Below are 20,789 nucleotides of genomic sequence, written 5' to 3'. Positions count from 1 at the left end.
GATCTCACTCCAGGGCACACAGAGCTCTCTCTTGCTGCAGTTTTTGCCACCTCTGATGTTTTGGGCTCTGCAGTTGTGCTGCTCAAGCCCCATTTTCCATTCCTCTGGTGAACGCCAAGTCATCCCATCCAAATTCCTCATCCTTTAAGAGCACCACCATTTTCTGCCCTTCCCTCCTCATTTCCCATTCAACCTGTTCTCCTCCACTGGTGGTTCCTGTGCCTCCATGAAGATGTGCTTTGGGAGAGGCTGTAACCTTTGGGAGGGCTCCCTAAAGCGTTTCCTCCCTGCCCAAAGCCCCAGCCAGGTGATCCCTTTCTCTTTGCCTGTTGGGGTGGTGCAGAGGAGGCTGCTTGTTCTGCTGCCCTTTGCAGGGGCCTGGCTTGGATTCCTGCCCCCTCTGGGATCTCAGGCATCCCAAAGCTGCAGCACATGGTCCTTAGGGGAAGATATACTGTCTGTAAATGCCTTTAGCCCCTCCCTGCCCGAGGCTTTGGGAGGTAAATCATGAGGCTGGTTAGTACTAACAGCATTAATAGTGGGCAGGGCAGTGAATTGTCCTTTCTCTGGGCAAGACTGAAATTTCCTCAGTCCCCACATCAAGTTTAGGAATGTACATGTACAGGTTTTTCACCAAGTGGAGGGCACGTTTGAAGGAAATAGAATTATTCAACTAAGCTGTACCAGGGTTAGGAAATAGTTGTGCCCTTGGGTGTTTTACCCTTTGGAAATGTGATTGTAGAGCTTTCCTGCCAGTCTGTGCTGTGGTTTCCTCAGGTACACAGAGGAGCAGGGCATGGATGGATGTGGCATTCCCAGTCCTTGCTGAGAAGCCAAGGAATTGGGGCACTGATGAATTGGGGCACTGATGAATTGGGGCTTGATGAATTGGGGCTTGATGAATTGGGGCTTGATGAATTGGGCTTTCTTACTGTGGCAGAGTTTGGATGTGCAAGCACATGCTGGAGTTGACAAAGCCTTTGAGAACCTATTTCTGAGTCCCTTTTAATCTGCAGGATCATTCCCAAAAAAAGGTAGGATGAGGTGCCTCTTCCCCTTCTGTTGCTCCAAACCCAAGGCAGGGGTTAAGCAGCCTTGCCCATGCTGAGATCTGTTCCCTCCCAGCCTGGATTGCAGCATCCAGCTGCTCAGAGCCAGGTCTCATTCCCAGTCCTGCTCCTCCACTAAGTGTCTCCAGCTTTCCTTTGCTGGCAGGGAGGACTTTCCCTGGAGCAGAATTTGTTCTTGAACCTTTATCTCGAAATGCCAAGGGAAGAGTTCCGAGTTCTCCCCAAGTGCCTCAGCTCCTCCATGTGTTTCTCCTTTAAACTCTGCTCCCCCCACTCTGCTGGCTCCTGCTTTGTTTATGCTCTGGGTTAAGTCTGGGGTTGTCTCCTTTGCTACAAAAGGTTAGTTCATCCTGCATTGCCCTCAGCAAGTCAGCTTGGGGGGACTTTGATTTTTTGGACTGAGCTTTGCAGCTCTTTGCTGCCAAAACCACATCATGGACTCGGAACAATAAATGAAGTAAATCTGCTCCAAGGGCTGCACAGCCACACCACACTGGGGTGGACTAACAAGCAGCTTTGTTCCATGGCTGTTCCAAACAGCAGCTACACCCAGGGAGATCCTTAGTTCTTTTCAAAAGCAGTAGAGTAGAAAAAAAATGAGCAATTAGTGCATATGCTGCAGCACATACATTAATGAGCTGCCTCACAGAAGAGAAGAGCTCTTTAGGAAGCAGTAGAGGAATCTGGAACTTGGGGCTGGACTTCCAAAATCCAACTTTCTAGAGCAGTCCCAGCTCTGTTCCTTGCACAGTTTGTCTCTCAACATGAGGACAGTTGGCTGCAGACTTTCTAGTAAGAGGAGGAATAACAGGAGTTATTTGTTTCCCCTTTGCTGGTGTTGAACACTTGGATAAATAATGTGCTGCTTGGTATTTGCCACAGTGAAATCCAGAGGCTGAATTAGGGCATGAGAGACTCCAAATCACAGTCTTAATGAAAGAAAAAAGTGGTTGGAATAGGGAATTTTGTTCCCCTGAAGGTGCTGAGGAAAACAAGGTGGGTGGTGAGTGGAATTTCACTACAAATAGGTGGGTTTTTGCTGTGAAGATTGGAATCTCCACACAGTTGGTGTGCAGGGCCTCTCTCATGAATGTTTGGTGGGTTTGCCAAAGGGAGTGTGGGAATTCACTACAGGGAAGTCTTCCTGGAGCAGGATGGGCCAAGCTGCTCATCAGCAGCCAGTGCTCCTTGGGTGCAGCAATCTGGGGAGTTTGGCTGCAGGTTCCTGGGGAATTCAGAAACTTCAGCATCTTCTTTTGCCTGTCAGATCCTGTGGCTGATGCTCTTAGAGCTGATGAATCACACCAGCAGCTGCCAGGGGAAAGCAAACAGAAAGTCCATCTTGCATCCAAGTGGGACAGAAAGGGGTCCTGGAGCAGAGTTTGGGCATGAAAACCCAATGATAATTTGAATTCCCTCCAGTCTGGTCTCACCTGATCCAGTTCCACCCCTTCTGCAGCAGGGGGGACACTCCTCAGGTCCTGACTTTGCACATTTGCTGAGCTGCTTTACAACATCCACACTGTACATGGCCAAGAGTTGGGGTGCTGAGGACACTCCCTGTGCTGCTCAGGTGGGAATGGGGCACATCCCCTCCCACAGCTGGCTCCAAGTGTTCCCATGGCTGAAATGCAGCTGGTGGACCTCCCCAAAATTCCTCCAAAAGCAGAGAGCACAGCCCAGCACACCCTGGGTGTGCTCCAGGGGTGGCTCAAGGGTGGAGGGTTTCATAGAATCATAGAATTGATTGGGTTGGAAAAGACCTCTGAGATCATCAAGTCCAACCCTTGATCCAACCCCACTGTGATCACCAGCCCAGGGCACTCTGTGCCCTGGGCTGGTGATCACAGTGGGGTTGGATCAAGACGTGGTGGCTTCTCACTCAGTGCCACATCCATAGAATGACAGAATGGATTGGGTTGGAAAAGACCTCCGAGATCATCAAGTCCAACCCTTGGGCCAACTCCAGTCCCTTTACCAGATCATGGCACTCAGTGCCACGGCCAAGCTCAGCTGAAAAACCTCCAGGGATGGGGAATCCACCCCCTCTCTGGGCAGCCCATTCCAATCCCTGAGCACTCTCTCTGCAAAGAATTTTTTCCTGATCTCCAACTTCAATTTCCCCTGGCAGAGCTTGAGCCTGTGCCCCCTTGTCCTATTGCTGAGTGCCTGGGAGAAGAGACCAACCCCCCACCTGGCCAGAACTTCCCTTCAGGGAGTTTCAGACAGTGCTGAGGTCACCTCTGAGCCTCCTCTTCTCCAGGCTGAACACCCCCAGCTCCCTCAGCCTCTCCCCACAGCACTTGTGCTCCAGTCCCTTCTCCAGCCTTGTTGCTCTTCTCAGTTGGGTTGGAAAAGACCTCTGAGATCATCAAGTCCAACCCTTGATCCAACCCCACTCTGTGACCTGGGCTGGTGATCACAGTGGGGTTGGATCCAGGGTGGTGGATTCTCACTCAGTGCCACATCCATAGAATCATAGAATGGATTGGGTTGAAAAAGACCTCTGAGATCATCAAGTCCAACCCCTGGTCCAACTCCAGTCCCTTTACCAGATCAGGGCACTTCAATTTCCCCTGGCATAGCTTGAGCCCATCGTGCCCCCTTGTCCTATTGCTGAGTGCCTGGGAGAAGAGACCAACCCCCAGCTGGCCAGAACTTCCCTTCAGGGAGTTCCAGACAGTGCTGAGGTCACCTCTGAGCCTCAATCTGCCCAGTTAGAGACCATGAATGTTCCTTTTTCCCACCTGTTCCATTGCACATTTCCTGCTTCAAAGCACCTTCCCATGTACTTTGAGGTGTTTGAGTTGTGGAACAGTGAATTTCTTCCCAGCAGATAAGGGAGACCAGGGATAGAGCTGCTGGTCTATAATTCACCTATTTCTTGACAATATAATCTTCCCAGAAGCTTGAGAAAGCACGAGTTGGACTTCAGTGATCCTTGTGGGCCCCTTCCAGCTCAGGATATTCTGTCTATGTCATTTTATCCCTGACCTCCAGTGTCACATCAGCAGTTTGATTGTTTGCTGCTGAATTCTTTTCTCACTTGTTAATTATATGTGCAAATCTGGCACTAATAACCCCAGCACAGCAAGATCTGCTGCTTCCAAAGCCACAGTGTTTTAATCTTCTCCAGGATTTATTTAGACTTTCTTTGCTGCTTCTGAAATATTATTTTGGGCGCTCCTCCTGCAAGTGTGGAATTCCATGGAAATGAGGATGGTTTCCTCGTTTGTCTCTTTTGTTTTGAACAGCCAAAGAGTGAAAGAATTAGCAGCAGCCAGAGCAGAGCTGAGTCATGTCTAATAACACATGTCATGTGGAAGTGCCTGACACCCTCTGAGTGAGTTGTGAGTGAGAGGAGGGGCAGGGAATCAAAGCCAGGCTTTGGCAGGAGGGACAAACACAGCCCTGACCTCTTGCCAAGTCGCAGCCCTGTCCATAAGTGAAGGTTCAGTGTCCCCCCAGAGGTCACAGATGTTGAAAAGCAGGAAGGTCTTTATTTGATATGAAGGTTTTCCTTCACACCTGCCAAGCTCAGCCCTTTGCCCAGGTGTTGTTTGAAGTGGAGAGGTGGATTTTCAGCCCCTCAGGTCTGAGCTGGGGATGGGGCAGGCACAGGACACGTCCCCTCCCTGCCTGGCTCAGAGGGGCTTGTTCTGCAGCATCTCCACTGCTCATTAATCTCTGGGAAGCTTTGAAGGTTTAGTTTTCCTCCTCCAGAAAGGTGGATAAAGAGCCCAAAGCTGCATCAGTAAATAGGCCCTTGTTTGATCAGAGTGGAGGGAAGGGGTCTGTGCAATCCCTGCTGCAAGGCTGGGCCTGCCTTTTTAATCTGCGTTTAATTAGAGCAGTTAATGAAGCAGGTCTGACACTGGCAGGACTCTGCTGAAGTCAGGGGAGGCTTGGAGGGCTCTGACAGCACAGCAACCTCTGCACTTCAGCAGCTCCTGCTTGGCTCTCCCAGCAAACGTGCCATTAAATTTTATTGTGTTTGGATGATTTGCTTTATCACTGAGATCCTTCAGAGTCTTTCCCTTGGGGCATGAACACATTGGGAGGGTTTTTGCAGGGAAATCCTCCGTGGTCAGTCTCATTCAGAGCAAAACAAGTGGGTTTGAGTATCTCAAGTCTCACAGTGCCATGTCAGGTGTGCCCAGTGGTCCCAATCCAATGGATGAGAAGCAGATTTTTCCAGCCAGGATGCAGAGCTGGGTCCTGCCCCCTGCATGGCTCAGGTGACATGGCTCACACCAAAACCTGCCTGGAATTCTTCCTGATGGAGCTCCTGAATTTAGCCCTGAGTGCTGAATTTCAGCCACCTCCTGTGGGGCTGTGGAATTTATTCAGTGCAGCTGTGGGAGTGTCACCTGAGCGTGGACCAGCTGGGGTGGGGTTTGCAGCTCCAGTTTGGCCAGGGTGGTGATGTCCGTGGGCTTAATGTGCATGTTAATAATTTAATTTGTAACAAAAATTCATACATTAGTAACTATTACATTCATATGTTAGTGTTGCTCTCTGTTAGGAAGGTGCTTCCATGGGGTGGCCCTGGGGGGGATGTTCAGCTTGTGGTAGTTAATTTGCTGTGAAGGGAAGAAACCTGGAAACCCTTTTTCTCCCTGGCTTTTCTCTCTGTATTTTGTTTGTCCTCCTGTCCTAAAATGACCCGTTTGTGGAACTGCTGCATCATGTCAGGTGGGAACTTTGGCAGTAAATCACAAGCTCCTTCCTGAGGAGACAAAACAGTAACTCCTGCCTGGAGTTTGGGGTCACCTCCCCAAAGTCTTTGTGGTCTGCAAGTGCCCCAGAGCCCCACACAGGGCAGGGCTGCTCTGGTGGGGGCTGTTCCCACTCAGGGCTCAGCCCCAGCAGTGCCTGGGCAGGTGGAATTCCAGCCCTGGAGCTGCCTCTGGCCCTGCAGTGCCTGGGCAGGTGGAATTCCAGCCCTGGAGTTGCCTCTGGCTCTGCAGTGCCTGGGCAGGTGGAATTCCAGCCCTGGAGCTGCCTCTGGCCCTGCAGTGCCTGGGCAGGTGGAATTCCAGCCCTGGAGCTGCCTCTGCCCCTGCAGTGCCTGGACAGGTGGAATTCCAGCCCTGGAGCTGCCTCTGGCCCTGCAGTGCCTGGGCAGGTGGAGTTCCAGCCCTGGAGCTGCCTCTGCCCCTGCAGTGCCTGGACAGGTGGAATTCCAGCCCTGGAGCTGCCTCTGACCCTGCAGTGCCTGGCACAGCCCTGGAGGGATGTGGCAAGGAAGGGCTTGGCACCTGATCCCTGCAGAATTCTGCAAACCTGAGAGGGTGGGTAATTCTGGGATCACAGGGTGACATCCCAACCTTGGCCAAGCCTCTGTGCCCCCTGGAGCTGGAAGGCAGTGGGAGATGGGGCTGTGACACCTCCAGAGTCTGGGGCCATTTGCTGGGGGCATCCAGAGTTCGTGATCTCAGGGGGTGGGTTTGGAGGGGATCCCTTCCTTGCTGGGGGCATCCAGAGTTTGTGATCTCAGGAGGTGGGTTTGGAGGGGATCCCTTCCTTGCTGGGGGCATCCAGATCTCCTGGTCTCAGGGGGTGGGTTTGGAGGGGATCCCTTCCTTGCTGGGGGAAATCCAGATCTCCTGGTCTCAGGGGGTGGGTTTGGAGGGGATCCCTTCCTTGCTGGGGGAATCCAGATCTCCTGGTCTCAGGGGGTGGGTTTGGAGGGGATCCCTTCCTTGCTGGGGGCATCCAGATCTCCTGGTCTCAGGAGGTGGGTTTGGAGGGGATCCCTTCCTTGCTGGGGGCATCCAGATCTCCTGGTCTCAGGGGGTGGGTTTGGAGGGGACCCCTTCCTTGCTGGGGGCATCCAGATCTCCTGGTCTCAGGGGGTGGGTTTGGAGGGGATCCCTTCCTTGCTGGGGGCATCCAGAGTTTGTGATCTCAGGGGGTGGGTTTGGAGGGGATCCCTTCCTTGCTGGGGGCATCCAGATCTCCTGGTCTCAGGGGATGGGTTTGGAGGGGATCCCTTCCCTGAAACTCCAGTGGCCAGGCAGCCTTTGCCTTCTCCTCTCTTTTGTTGATGCCCCATTCGTGGATTCCTGTTTTGGGAAGAGAAATAAAAAGGCCACTCTGAACTGCTGCCAGGTATGTTGATTATTATAAGTAGATTTTAATATAGACACATTTGCTCTGGGGCCAAGTGCTCCTTTCCAGCAGCCTCATGTGCCCCAGCCCTTCCCTGTCCACGCTGATTGCTCTGGGTGTTGAGTTTCTCCAGGGATTTGTCCTTGAAGCAAGAGCTGCAAAGGTTTTTCCTTCTGCTTTCTCTCTTCACCACCTCACAGGGCACAAGGTTTCAGTTGATCCCCTTCCAGTTGAGAATTCCTGAGCCATTGTCTCTCCTGTGTCCTTGTGTGTCCCATGTTGGATTGTGCAGTCAGAAATAGTCACCTGAGACCTTTTGGGGACACCTTCACAGCCACCAGGATATAAAACTGGTGTTTTGTTTGGGGGGTTTTTTTTGCCTTAATGAGTTGATTTTCCCATGGGTTTAAATGTCAGTATAACACAATTCCCTGTTTTCCTGCATGAAGGAATTCTTTATGGTGAATTCCAGCCCCTGGTGAGCTTTAGTTCCCTGAAGCCCATGGACTGGTCTGTGCCTGGGGCTTGTCCCTTGGTGGCCACAGGCTCAGCTTGTCTGTGCCTGGAACCTGGTTGTGCCTCCACTGGTGGCAGAGAAAACTCCTTGTGTGTCATCTGCACTCCATAAGGAGTGAAAGGAGCTGTGGGGAGTGGGATGAGGAAGAGCTGGAGCTGCTCTGTGAGTAATTGTGAGAGAAAAATCAACAGCATCCAGTGGCAGATGGTAAATGGAAGCATCATCTTCCCATTCCAAAGGCCAAGCACTGGGGAAATGTGAGTTCCAGGCAGGAGTCAGGCATGGGAGAACAGCTCACAGTGTTTTCCTGGGAGGGAGGCTGAGGTGGGAATTTCCCTTCATTATTCTCCTTATTTTCCACAAGTTCCTCACCCTCCTGTGGATTTTCCCTCTATGTAATGCCACGAGCAGGAATCTGTGGGCAACTTGTAGCAAATGAATGAGTTTCCTCCTGCAAAGCAGCTCCTTCACACAGGTATCCAGGTCCAGAGGTGTCCATGGAAACACAGGGAAAGCTGGGGGAGTGCACTGAGGGACCCAGGGACACATCCAGGATCCCAAGGGCTGTTTGTCATGGAGCTGTTCTGGGAGGGATTGTCAGGATCTCCTTCTCTGCCTGCTCTGTAGGCAGCTATTCCTTCTGCCATCCAGGAATTGTGTTTGGGAGGGGTCTGGGAAGTCGAGATCAAAGGGATAAAATGTGGATTGTGGGGTAAAGTCCTGGGGCAGTGTTGGCTCAGTGAGTTTGTCCCTGTTGCCATCAGGGGTGGGAGTTCCCTGGCTGGGCAGGGGGTGCCAGTGGAGCAGGTTCAGTGACGTGCCTGGAGCCAGCAGGGCCCTGGGGCAGAGCAAATAGCAAAGCCAGACCTGCTGCTGTTTGTAAAAAGCCACATTTCTCTTTGAAAGCCTCTGGCTGCCCCTGTGGCTTGAGTTCCTTGGAATGGAGATAAGGAAGGGGGGCTGGAGCAGCCACCAGGGAGGGGTGAAGGGGTGAGGAGCAGCTGGTGAGCACGTTCTGCTGTGGTGGAACAGCAGGATGGCTCTGCCTTCTGCCAGAGGGATCTGTAAATAAGGAGTGGGATTTAAGGAGGAAATTGGTTACAGTGAGGGTGGGCAGGCCCTGGCACAGGTGCCCAGAGAAGCTGTGGCTGCCCCATCCCTGGGAGTGTCCAAGGCCAGGCTGGAGCAGCCTGGGTTGGTGGAAGGTGTCCCTGCCCATGGAGAGGTTGGAACTGGATCTTTAATGTCCCTCCCAGCCCAAACCATCCTGGGATTCACCCCCCCTGCTGCACCTGCCATCCCTGCAGCTTTCTGACTCCTATTATCCCAATTATGCCAAGCCTTGGAGAGGGGCTGCAGGACCAGCCAAACTGTGTCACCTCAGGTCACGCTGAAATCCCTGTTCCTAGAAGGATTCCCTGCCCAGAAGGGTCACTCCAAGGCAGTTGGCACGGCCTCCATCCACCCCAAAACAGGGTGTTGGGACCCTGGCAGTGCCTCCATCCACCCCAAAACAGGGTGTTGGGACCTTGGCACGGCCTCCATCCACCCCAAAACGGGGTGTTGGGACCCTGGCAGTGCCTCCATCCACCCCAAAACAGGGTGCTGAGACCCTGGCAGTGCCTCCATCCACCCAAAAATGGGGTGTTGGGACCCTGGCAGTGCCTCCATCCACCCAAAAATGGGGTGTTGGGACCCTGGCAGTGCCTCCATCCACCCAAAAATGGAGTGCTGGAACCCCAGTCAGTGGTGATGAACCCCAGCCAGTAGTCCTGAGCAGTTCTCCATCGGGATGGGTGTCCCTGTGCCCAAGCGGAGTCCCTGTGGCACCTGCTGCACCCAGGAGGCAGCTTTTGCCCCTCCTCAGGGTTGGTTTGTGCCAGGGAATAAATCCCACCAGTTCCTCAAAAACCTCAACCTTCCTCCTCCTCCCGATCCCAAGGTGGAGCTGATGGGGACATGGGCAGGGGGGTACTGGGGATGCAGGGTGGGAGGATGCTGGGAATGTGGGGCATGGATAAGCCAAGGATGCAGGGCAGGCAGAGCCAGTGCCATGCTCACTCCCACACTGACACAGCACCCAGGAAGAAGAAGGAAAGGTGATTTTTCCAACTAAGCACATGGCACTGCTGCATAGGAACAGGGAAAATGATGCCAAGAGGGATGGGGAGGCCTGGGAGATGCTGTGTGTAGCCCAAAGCCAGCCAGCCATGCCCCCATATGGGGAGCAATCCCACCCCTCTGCTCCCTGGATTCAGCCACATTCCCCTGCCTGCACACTGGGAGGTTGGGAAGAGCTGGTGCCAGCCTGTGGGGTGTCCTGCAGAGTGTGGGGCTGGTGGCTGGAGCCTTGGGCAGGTGCAGGAGGGCTGGGGGCACTGCAGGCTCAGCCCTGCCTTTGCAGAGCTCCAGGAGTGGTTCAGCCGAGGTGAGCTGAGCCAGAGGTGCCAGCAGGAGCCCAGCGTGCCAGGGCAGCACTCGGATCAAAGCCATCCAACTGGCTGCTCCAAGAAATCCCAGCCCTCTGCTCCCCTGAGAAGCTGAGCAGCCACTGGAATTTGTCCTGAAAAGTTCTCATCCCTGGCTTTTTTTTCCTGTGGGATTCTTCCTGATGGGTGAGACTGGGGGTGTTTTTCAGCCTTTCCTGTGTTGAAAGGGTTGGAGTAACTGCCCCACACTCCTTTAGGAAAGACAAATATTATTGTTATTATTATTCCTGCATGGTGGGAAGAGCGGAGGGGTTGGGCTCAGGGCACTGACAGAAGTTCTCAGCCCTGGTCAGAGCCTCCCCCAGAGCGTGTTCCTGTTTCCAGGGAGCCTGTTTGTCGGGATTTAGGGCTGGATATGGACACGTGGGCTGTGGAGGAGGAAGCTCTTTGCCCTTTATTTTTACCACCTCCTCCCACAGTCTGTCCAGGGAACTCTGTGCAGAACCAGGGCATGAAAAACAGCTCCAAAAAATCAGTTTTTCACTGGGATGCGAAGCATCCATTGTCCCAGACCCAGAATGCCTAAATGGGAAGGGAATGTCACTGTCACACCTCTCAGGGCTGTCCTCACCCACGGCAGGGGCTTTTTGCTGCCTGAGCTCATCCTTTAAATATCCCTCTGTAAACAAGGGCAGGTTTATTTTTAGCATAATCTCTGGTCGAAGGGAATCCTGGATCTCGACTCCCTCCATCAGGATCCACTGGAGGTGCTTCCAGGAGGGAGTTGTGACCTGGGCTGTGTTTGCTGCCCTGCCCTGTGGCACAGGCAGAGGTTGATGTGGTTAACCTGGATTTTCTCCTTCCCTGTTACTGGCAACAGCCCTTCAGCCCGGGGGTGGCAGAGCTGTCCCAGTGTGTGTTGGCAGAGCTGTCCCAGTCTCTGTGTTGGCAGAGCTGTCCCAGTCTGTGGTGGCAGAGCTGTGCCAGTGTGTGGTGGCAGAGCTGTGCCAGTGTGTGGTGGCAGAGCTGTCCCAGTCTCTCTGTGATGGCAGAGCTGTGCCAGTGTGTGGTGGCAGAGCTGTGCCAGTCTCTCTGGTGGCAAAGCTGTCCCAGTCTCTCTGTGATGGCAGAGCTGTCCCAGTGTGTGGTGGCAGAGCTGTCCCAGTGTGTGGTGGTAGAGCTGTGCCAGTCTCTGTGTTGGCAGAGCTGTGCCAGTGTGTGATGGCAGAGCTGTCCCAGTGTGTGGTGGCAGAGCTGTCCCAGTGTGTGGTGGCAGAGCTGTGCCAGTCTCTGTGTTGGCAGAGCTGTGCCAGTCTCTGTGTTGGCAGAGCTGTGCCAGTGTGTGATGGCAGAGCTGTCCCAGTGTGTGGTGGCAGTGCTGTCCCAGTCTGTGGTGGCAGAGCTGTCCCAGTCTCTCTGTGATGGCAGAGCTGTGCCAGTCTGTGTTGGCAGAGCTGTGCCAGTCTCTGTGTTGGCAGAGCTGTGTCTCTGCAGCCCAGGGATGGTGCTGGGCTGCTCTGGGTGCTGAAAAGCCTCCAGGCCTGGGTGTGGGGCACTTTGTAGCTGCTTTATCTCCCTGGAGCAGTGTGGGGTGGAGGGCCCGGGGGCAGGGTGGGGACAGTGGTGGGGCAGGGTGGGGACAGTGGTGGGGACAGTGGTGGGGACAGTGGTGGGACAGAATGGGGACAGTGGTGGGCACAGTGGTGGGGCAGGGTGGGGACAGTGGTAGGGCAGGGTGGGGACAGTGGTGGGGACAGTGGTGGGGACAGTGGTGGGACAGAATGGGGACAGTGGTGGGCACAGTGGTGGGGCAGGGTGGGGACAGTGGTAGGGCAGGGTGGGGACAGTGGTGGGGACAGTGGTGGGGACAGTGGTGGGACAGAATGGGGACAGTGGTGGGCACAGTGGTGGGGCAGGGTGGGGACAGTGGTGAGGACAGTGGTGGGACAGAGTGGGGACAGTGGTGGGCACAGTGGTGGGGCAGGGTGGGGACAGTGGTGGGGCAGTAGTGGGGCAGGGTGGGGACAGTGCTGGGGACAGTGGTGGGGCAGGGTGGGGACAGTGCTGGGGACAGTGGTGGGGCAGGGTGGGGACAGTGGTGGGGCAGGGTGGGGACAGTTCCTCACTCCTGCACTTGGCCCTGAGCCAGAGCAGCTCAGCTTGTCCCTCCCCAAACCAACTCTGGGTCCTCTCCACATTTTCATTACTAGAAGGCCCCGAGGGTCTCTCAGGGGCTTGAAGGGCTCGATCCAAGACAAAGCCAGTCTCAAATTCCTTGTTTGCTTCTGGCTCCCACTCTGGTAGGATGGAGTGGCCCACGTGCTCTGCTTTGTGGAGACATCCAGCTCTCACTTCTGCAGACTGAATGCTCTTGTGTTGAGATGGCTCTTGCACTGATTGCTTCTGTAGTGAACTCTGGGCATGGGAAGGAGCCCATGATCCTGAAAAAGCCACTGTATTCTGGGATACTGGCACACAGGAGCTGTGGCTGCCCCAGCCCTGGTTGGACAGAGCTTGGAGCCACCTGGGATCGTGTATTTCCCAATGCAGCAGGACCATTCCATGTCCCCAGGACTACAGGCACTATTCCAACCCCCTGCTGCCAACATGAAGGCTGGAGCTGAGAAGGGTGACACCCTGAGCCTTGCTCTGTTTGAGGAGACTTTGGTTGTGGTTTAGCAGAAAACAAATCATGGAATCACAGGATGCTTTGGGTGGGAAGGGACCTTATAGATCATCTTGTTGTAACCCCTGCTGTGGGCAGGGATAAAGTGAACAATTTCAGGCAGAGGAAAAGGACTTCACACAACAAGCCTTTAAGGTTTATGGTGAAAGCCCTTTAATACACACTGCACATGGTTTATACAGCTTAAGGCTGCATTCTGTTGGCTAAATTGAACCTCACACCATCCAACTATAAATTCTAATTGGTTATAATCCTTATCTCACAACTCCAGTGTTTTGATGAAATCATCCCAGCTGTTTTCAGGTACATCTCTGGAGTCCTGAGGAGTCCCACATCTCTGTGGGAAACCTGAGGAGTTCCTATCAGAAACTTCTGGGGAGTTGCTAAGAACTCTCAGGGTGTGATTTCTCCTTTACCAGTCAACAGCAGCTTTGCCCTTGATGATTCTTAGCTGGCAGCTGCTCCAGTCTCATATAGACACAGCACTGCTCCTTCATTAGCTCAGTTGGTTAAAACTTGGTTGTAATAATGCCAAGGTCATGGGTTCAATCCCCTGTGTGGGCCATTGACTTGAGTTGGACTCGATGATCCTCGAGGGTCCTTCCAGCTCAGAGTAGTCTGAGATTCTGAGATCTGAATTGCTCACCTTTCATTTTTCTGTACCAACACAAGGACACCTCCCACCATCCCAGGCTGCTCCAAGCCCTGTCCAACCTGGCCTGGGACACTCCCAGGGCTGGGGCAGCCACAGCTTCTCTGGGCACCTGTGCCAGGGCCTGCCCACCCTCCCAGGGGAGAATCCCTTCTGTGTCCCCAGCCCACCAGTGTGCCAGAGTGTGTATGAGGGTTGGTTTCTTGTCCCCTTGTTCTGCTGTGTGCTGAAGGAATCTGCAACGTTGTGGAACTTCTCCTGGTCCTGGATTATCAGTCCATTAACCCAGGAGAAGTGAGTGCTCTCTGCTCACCCCGACCATGTGGTCTCTGAGAGTCCCCAGAAAGGACACGCAGGGACCACCGGTCAGGACAGGAACAAAGAGGAAGTTTAATCAGGGGTACAGGTTTATATGGACTTTGGAGGGAGACAAATTCACCAATAAGGGACAAGAGGGAAGTCTGGATTTGTGCCAGTTGGAGTAAGGGGATTTACATTCAGTGGGAGGGGGTGACAGGAAATATGAGGTCACTGTCCTTCTCCCAGCCCCCTGGCCTGGCAGGGGGTTATGGGAAGATGTTATGGGTTGACCTCGGTGGGCCTAAATTTGGGCTCTGAATCTGGACTAGGCTGAAGCTGTCAGCTGACTTGAGCTGGGCTGAGCTGACAGTAACTTTGTATTCCATACCACATTATGGCATCATCTCCAGGGCAGTAGAAACCAGTGTGGGAGTGGTTAGGCAGTCACTTCTCAGCCCTCCTCTTGGGAGGACACACGATGCTGTCCCAGGGGGGATGGAGAGGACCAGGCCCACCACTGGCTCACAGGGTATCTCAGGAAAGTAAACTGTGTTGTTCTGGGTCTCTCCTTTCTGCTTGAGTTGTCTCCCTGGGGAATAAGTCTTTTCTTAAGTAATGTGTAGTTAAAACAGTAGAATTTGTGTGTTCATTAAGAAGTTGAAGTGGGGAATTTGTTGTTGCAGACTTGTGTGAGTGAATATTTGTACTCTCTTCTAATTGTCTCTTTCTTTCTGTGAAAAATATATGTAGTTTTAGTATAAATGCAGTTTGAAGTGGTTTTTTCTTTCCCCTCTCTTTTCCTCCCTTTAGGTGTTAGGAGGGAGGTTTTTCTCTCTGTGCTTGGGGGGGTTGGCAGTTGCTTATCTCAAACCAAGACAGAAGAAGAAGGAATGACTGTACACATTTTACATTTAGTACATTTAAACCACATTAAAACCATCAGTTGTTAAAGCATTCTCAGTGCCTGGTGGGTTTTCTTCACCAGCCCCTTTCTGACATGACATTCTCCAAGCCATGTATTGAGGATGCATTGCCACAGGTGGGTGCCTTGCCAGGCAGTGCCCGCTGTGCTGACGCTGTCCCTGTCCCTGTCCCTGTGTGTCCCCAGTGCTGCTCACGGCCGTCAACTGCTACAGCGTCCGAGCTGCCACCCGTGTCCAGGACGCCTTCGCCGCCGCCAAGCTGCTGGCACTGGCCCTCATCATCATCCTCGGCTTCGTGCAGCTGGCCAAGGGTGAGTGCTGGGCCTGGGGAGGGCAGGGCTGGGGGCACAGAGCCCTGGGGTGCCACCCTGAGCCTGCAGATGTGGCAGGAGGGCATCACAAACCTGCTGCGCTCGGGGGTGTTTCAGGGTTGAGGTTTGGTGGTTTGTTTGGGACATTCTGGGTTTCTGTCATAGTTTGGGGCTGATTTCCTGCTGTGAAACTTCAGGTCCTTCCCATTGCTGCATCACTGTGGCCTCTCCCTTGGGATTGCAGGGAATCACAGAATGGATTGGGTTGGAAAAGACCTCTGAGATGAGCAAGTCCAATCCTTGATCCAACCCCACTGTGATCACCAGCCCAGGGCATTCTGTGCCCTGGGCTGGTGATCATAGTGGGGTTGGATCAAGACGTGGTGGATTCTCACTCAGTGCCACATCCATGGAATCATAGAATGGATTGGGCTGGAAAAGACCTTTGAGATCATCAAGTCCAACCTTTGGTCCAACTCCAGTCCCTTTACCAGATCATGGCACTCAGTGCCATGGCCAAGCTCAGTTGAAAAACCTCCAGGGATGGGGAATCCACCCCCTCTCTGGGCAGCCCATTCCAATCCCTGAGCACTCTCTCTGGAAGGAATTTCCTCCTGCTCTCCAACTTCAATTTCCCCTGGCAGAGCTTGAGCCCATCGTGCCCCCTTGTCCTATTGCTGAGTGCCTGGGAGAAGAGACCAATGGCAGTGCTGGGGCTGCTGCACTGGGATGTCTCTCTGGTCATGACAATTCACTGGGAGAGAATTATCTGTGTGTGGAGAATATGGATAAACCACTCACTCCCAGCTGTTTTAATCCTCCCCCAGACTATCTCTGAGTGTTTCCCTTCACCCTGCTCTGGGCATGGCACAGCTGGGTCGAGCCAGGGGGGTCACCCAGGGCCACCTGGGCCAGGCAGGGCTGGAGGCACCACATGAGGAGCAGAGACCTGGAGCTCTCACTGCCACTGCCACGTGGCTGTCAACCAGCACCTGGAAAAGAAGAGAAAAATGGGAAGATAAAGCAAATTTTCTGCTGGTTTTGCTTGTTTGCTTCTTGCCTACATGAAACCCTCTCAAACCCAGGGAGCTGCTTTGTTCCAAACCCATCTCACTGACTGATCCTCACAGAGGAGCTTTGCTTTTGGTGCTGGTTTTGTGGGAATAAACGTTTCTCAGGGAACAGCACAGCCCTTATTTGCTAACTGGGGGTCAGACCTGCAGGGAATCCTGTCCCTATGCCTGTGGCTCTCCAAGTCCTGCCTCAGCCCTGGGAGCCAGTGCTGTCTTTGCAGAATTTCCTGCTTTGTCAGAGGTTTTATTTTCTTCCAGCTCGGTGCTGACACTCAACAGGGACATTGTTTGGGGCTTATCACAAAATACACCTCCCTCCACAAGTGCCCAGCTTGCTTTGCTGGGCTGGTTTTGCTCTTTTAGGAGGATAAGTCACCATAAATCTCTGTTGGTTCGTTCCCATTTTGCCATAAAGGCCTTTTACAACTGTGCTTTGTTTGCAGATCAAATCTTAATTTGCATCTTCAGAGTCACCTCCCCTCCCTCTGGGCTGTTCTTTTGGCCTTTTGATGAGGGGGAGCCACTTTCTGTTTGTTTAATGTCAAACTTTTAGGACCCTGTGAGTTGCTGGTTGTTTAATATCGAGCTTTTAGGACCCTGTGAGTTGCTGTTTGTGAGTTGTTGTGTGTGAGTTGTTGTGTGTTTAATATCAAGCTTTTAGGACCCTGTGAGCTGCTGGTTGTGAGTTGTTTGTTTAATATTGAGCTTTTAGGACCCTGTGAGCTGCTGGTTGTGAGTTGTTTGTTTAATATTGAGCTTTTAGGACCCTGTGAGCTGCTGATTGTGAGTTGTTTGTTTAATAATATCAAGCTTTGAGGACCCTGTGAGTTGCTGTTTGTTTACTATCGAGCTTTTAGCACCCTGTGAGTTGTTTCTCAGGGATTTGCAGGTGGATGCTCAGCACTGCCTTAACTCCTGAGGGTGGGAATATGCCTTGGACATCCCAGAGCTGCTTTAGCCAAGGAGCTGTGCACTGTAAGCTGTTCATTTTGGTACCCAGGTGCCAAGCTGGGGCAGGGGGAGGCTCAGGGGGCACCTGGGATGTGCCACAGGGGTCCTGCCCACCCCTTGGCTCCCTTGGCATCTCCTTTTCCCAGCACTGCCCCAATCCAGTGGAGAGCAGGGAATGCTTTGGGATTGGCTCTGCAGCTCTGTGTCCTCTCCTCCCTCTGGGTCCTGCCAAAGCTGTGTCAGTGCAGTTGTTGTCTCCATGTCTGTGTGTCCAAAGGGACTTTTCCTTGCTCTTTGAATCCCTCCTTTCCCCCAGCCCTGCACTGTGGGCTAGGAGTGAGTGGTGCCTGCAGAGCTGCAGATCTGCCCTCCCCAAACCTTCCTGGCTCTGCAGGTTGGGCTGGTTGGCTCCTTGAACCCCCCCAGTGGCTCCTTCCTGTGTGCCAGCCTCAATCCCAGGGGTTTATGGATCTGGACTGACCCTGTTGTGCAGATATGGAAGGGAAAAACAAGCTCCTGGAAGTGGCTGGAACCCCATTGGGGGTTTGTTCAGGGTTTGCACCTTGCTGGGTGGGGACAGACAGGGGGGAAATGCCTTCCCATGCTGTGCCAAGGACCAGAGAGCCCTGTTTGTCCATCCGGGGGCTCTGCAGTGCCCTTGGATTCTCTGATCCTGGAGAGACATCACTCCAGGGCTCTGGGACTGCTGCCTGTTCCCATCAGCAAACGTTCTGCCAGCAGGGATTGGGAAAGTTGGGAGGGGTTTGTTTAGGAGGAGGGGAAAGGGTTTGGTGTCTCAGCAGGATGCAGAGGAGGTGGGAGAGGAGACAACATGATGTCTGGGCTGGGAGCAGAGGGACTTCTCCATATTGAGCTGGAATGAGGGGAGGGGTCATGGCCTGTCCACAGCTGGGGGTGGGAATGGAATCAGGATGTACCCAGGAGCTCTGGCTCCTCCAGGGATGCCCTCCCTGCCCTCCAGGGCTGTGTGTGCCAGACCACAGTCACCTCAGCCTGGCATCCAGATCCAAAGCCGCTCCCCTGACCTGCCCAGGGGCTGCAGGGAGGAGCAAACAGCCCCTGTGGGCACTGAGCTCCGAGCCCTGGGATGCCCCAACCCCTGCCCTGCCCCTGGAGTTCTCCCTGCCTTCCTCAGGGATGGCTCACAGCTCAGGGGGTTCCTCCTCTGGGGTTTGGTGCCCACACCAGTTCCCTCTGCCTGGGTTTCTCCCCACTCTGAGCTCTCTCCATGCCCATGTTCCCTCTCCTGGCTGGTGGGGCAAGTTAAACCCCTTAATTCCCATGCCATGCTTTCTGCAGGAGCAGATCCTGTGCCAGTTGTGCCAGGACGGGCATGGCTGGGCAGCAAAGGCAGTTTTTAGGGAAAGGCTCTGAACAGGCAGTGCCTGGACCTGACCCAGCCCCTCCTGGCACAATCCCCACAGCCCTGGCAGCTGCAGGACCACAAATGGGGCTTATGTCAGAGCTTGTTACCTTAATTTGCTTAATTGTAGAGCAGAGTGCAGTTGAACAGCCAGTTCAAACCAGGTGCCAGCTCTTCAGGGTGCCCTGGGCAGCTGGGCCAGGGCTGGACAGCCCTTTTGGTGAAGCATTTTTCCCTGACACCCAACCTGCACCTCCCTTGGCACAGCCCGAGACAGATCCCGACCCCTCGGGGTGTTCCTGAATCCTGTTCACTGTGGGGCACAGAATTGGGCAATTCAGCAGCTCACTGGGAGTTCCTGGGGAGCTGCAACTCCCACAGGTGAGGTGGGGACAGGGCAGGGGGTTACAGCCCCTCAGGTGCTGAGAAGCCAAAACCCCTTCCCTCCCTTCCCTCCCTTCCCTCCCTTCCCTCCTCCCTCCTGGCTCCCTCTCCTGGCTGCCCCTGTGCTGACTTGCCCCTCCTGTGACATTCCAGTGCCTCAGAGGGATGGGCTGGGTGCAAGGAGAGGTGTGGGAGCAATTACAGTAATTAGTTCCCTCCCTCCATCACCCTCACCCACCCTCAGGGTAATGAAATTACAGGCTTTGATTTTGTTCCTCTGCTTCAGCTCTGCTCCCTTTCCTGGAGTCCTGGAATCCCAGACTGGACTGGGTTGGGAGGGACATGAAAGCCCACCCAGTGCCACCCCCTGCCATGGGCAGGGACACCTCCCACTGTCCCAGGGTGCTGCCCTGTCCAACCTGGCCTTGGGCACTCCCAGGGATGGGCAGTGGGTTGGAGCCTCCCTTGCCCAGAGGCTGAGGATGCCTGTGGTTCCCTGGTGGGTGGCACATCCTCAATCCAGGAATGTGGTTCTGGGCAGGGACCACCAATGCTGCCCTGTCCTCCCCCCTCTCCAGCTGTGCCAGGGCAGCAGCTCAGCCCTTCCCTGGCAGCACCAGGCCCGTGGGTTGGGCAGCTTTGGGGAGGCAGAGAGTGAAACCTGCAGCTGCCTCAGCAAAAGGAACAGTTGGGCACAGAGGGTTTTCCTGTGATGAACAGAAAGAGCATTTGGGGAGGAGCTGGTGGCCAGTTGGGGACAAGAAATACTTGTGATGCTTTTTGTGCTGTGCTGCTCCTGGACTGGAGATCCTCCTCACCTGGTGAGGGTGATGGTCCATCCACTGATCCAGGTGGGAACATGCAGAGAGCCTGAGCCCCTCTGAGAACAAACAACCCCAGGGATGTCTGAGCTGCCTGCAGAGCCTCCTGCTCTCCCAGTCCATCCCTGTGCTGCTCCAGCAGCTAATTACAGGCACTGCTAACAAAAGGGGTATCTTATTCCCAGAACAAAAGACCTGGAAAGGACTAGAGTGGTAATTATTCAGGAAGGGCAGCAAATGAACTGGGAAAGCTGAGCCTTAGGGCTCAGTGATGCCCTGCACCCCCTCCTGCCCAGCCCTGAGTCATTTGGACTAAATTAGGATTCTGTGGCTGAACCTCTAAGCCAGGAAAGGTTAAACTCAGCTTTAGATCAGTCTCTGCATCTCCTGGCTCTCCTCTTGCACTTGGATGTGTTTTTAAGCATTTTGCTAAGGAGGTTCACTGGCTCAAGGGGCATTAAATGCATCCAGCTCTTCCCAAGGTGGGAGCAGGACAGACCTTCCTGGTGCCAGGAGATGCTGGAAGGGAGGGACAAGGTGGCTGCAGTGGAGAGGAGCAGTGGGACTGGATGTGGACAGGCAGAGCCCTGCACTCCTGCTGGACATCCCTGTGCTGGGGGTCCCATGCCCAGCTCTCCTGCAGCTCATGCCCACAGCATCCCCTGCAATGGGGTGGCTCCTGCCAGGGCAAGGGCAGGGGGGGCTGCATTGCTGGGCAGCAGAGCCCAGAGGGAATGTCTGTGTGCCTGGTTAGGATTCAGCAGGAGCAGGAGGGGAAGGGAGGGGAAGGGAACAGTGCCCAGGGTGGAAAGGATGGGGATGGAGCTGCAGGGGGAGGGAGGGAGGGGGAAGAGAAGAGGCAGCTGTGCCACCCACAGGGCAGCTCCATGCCCCTGGCACAGGGTTGGAGCAGTCCCATGGATGGCAGACACACAGCAGGGAGTGCTGTTGGGAAAAATCACTTTGCCAGCATTGTAAGAGGACTGGGAGGTATTGCAGGGCCATGTGTACCCTCAGCAGTGGCTGTGGGTGGCACAGGGGAGGGAAGGATCCAAAGGGAGCCCCTCAGAGGGCAATGCCCAGTGTTTGAGCATCCTCTGCCTTTCCCAGCAGCACATCCTGGTTCCCTTGAGCTGAGGCAGGAAGGGTTAAACTCCAGCCACCCTGTGGTGCA

At 54.1% G+C, this 20,789-nt stretch overlaps 1 protein-coding gene across 1 annotated transcript in view; it reads left to right on the top strand.

Annotated features, from left to right (window-relative positions):
- The window catches only part of SLC7A5 (solute carrier family 7 member 5), a 37,488-nt gene that overhangs the window by 2,898 nt on the left and 13,801 nt on the right, over positions 1-20,789 (top strand). Inside the window, exon 2 of the mRNA XM_071567973.1 lies at positions 14,877-15,002. Coding sequence (XP_071424074.1) covers positions 14,877-15,002 — 126 coding nt within the window. The remainder of the gene's footprint in view (positions 1-14,876; positions 15,003-20,789) is intronic.

The sequence above is a fragment of the Pithys albifrons genome, chromosome 12, assembly GCF_047495875.1.
Source record: "Pithys albifrons albifrons isolate INPA30051 chromosome 12, PitAlb_v1, whole genome shotgun sequence".
In the NCBI taxonomy this organism is placed as follows: Eukaryota; Metazoa; Chordata; class Aves; order Passeriformes; family Thamnophilidae; genus Pithys; species Pithys albifrons.
Note: the sequence above shows the minus strand (reverse complement) of the source record. Positions and strands in the feature narration are given on the sequence as shown.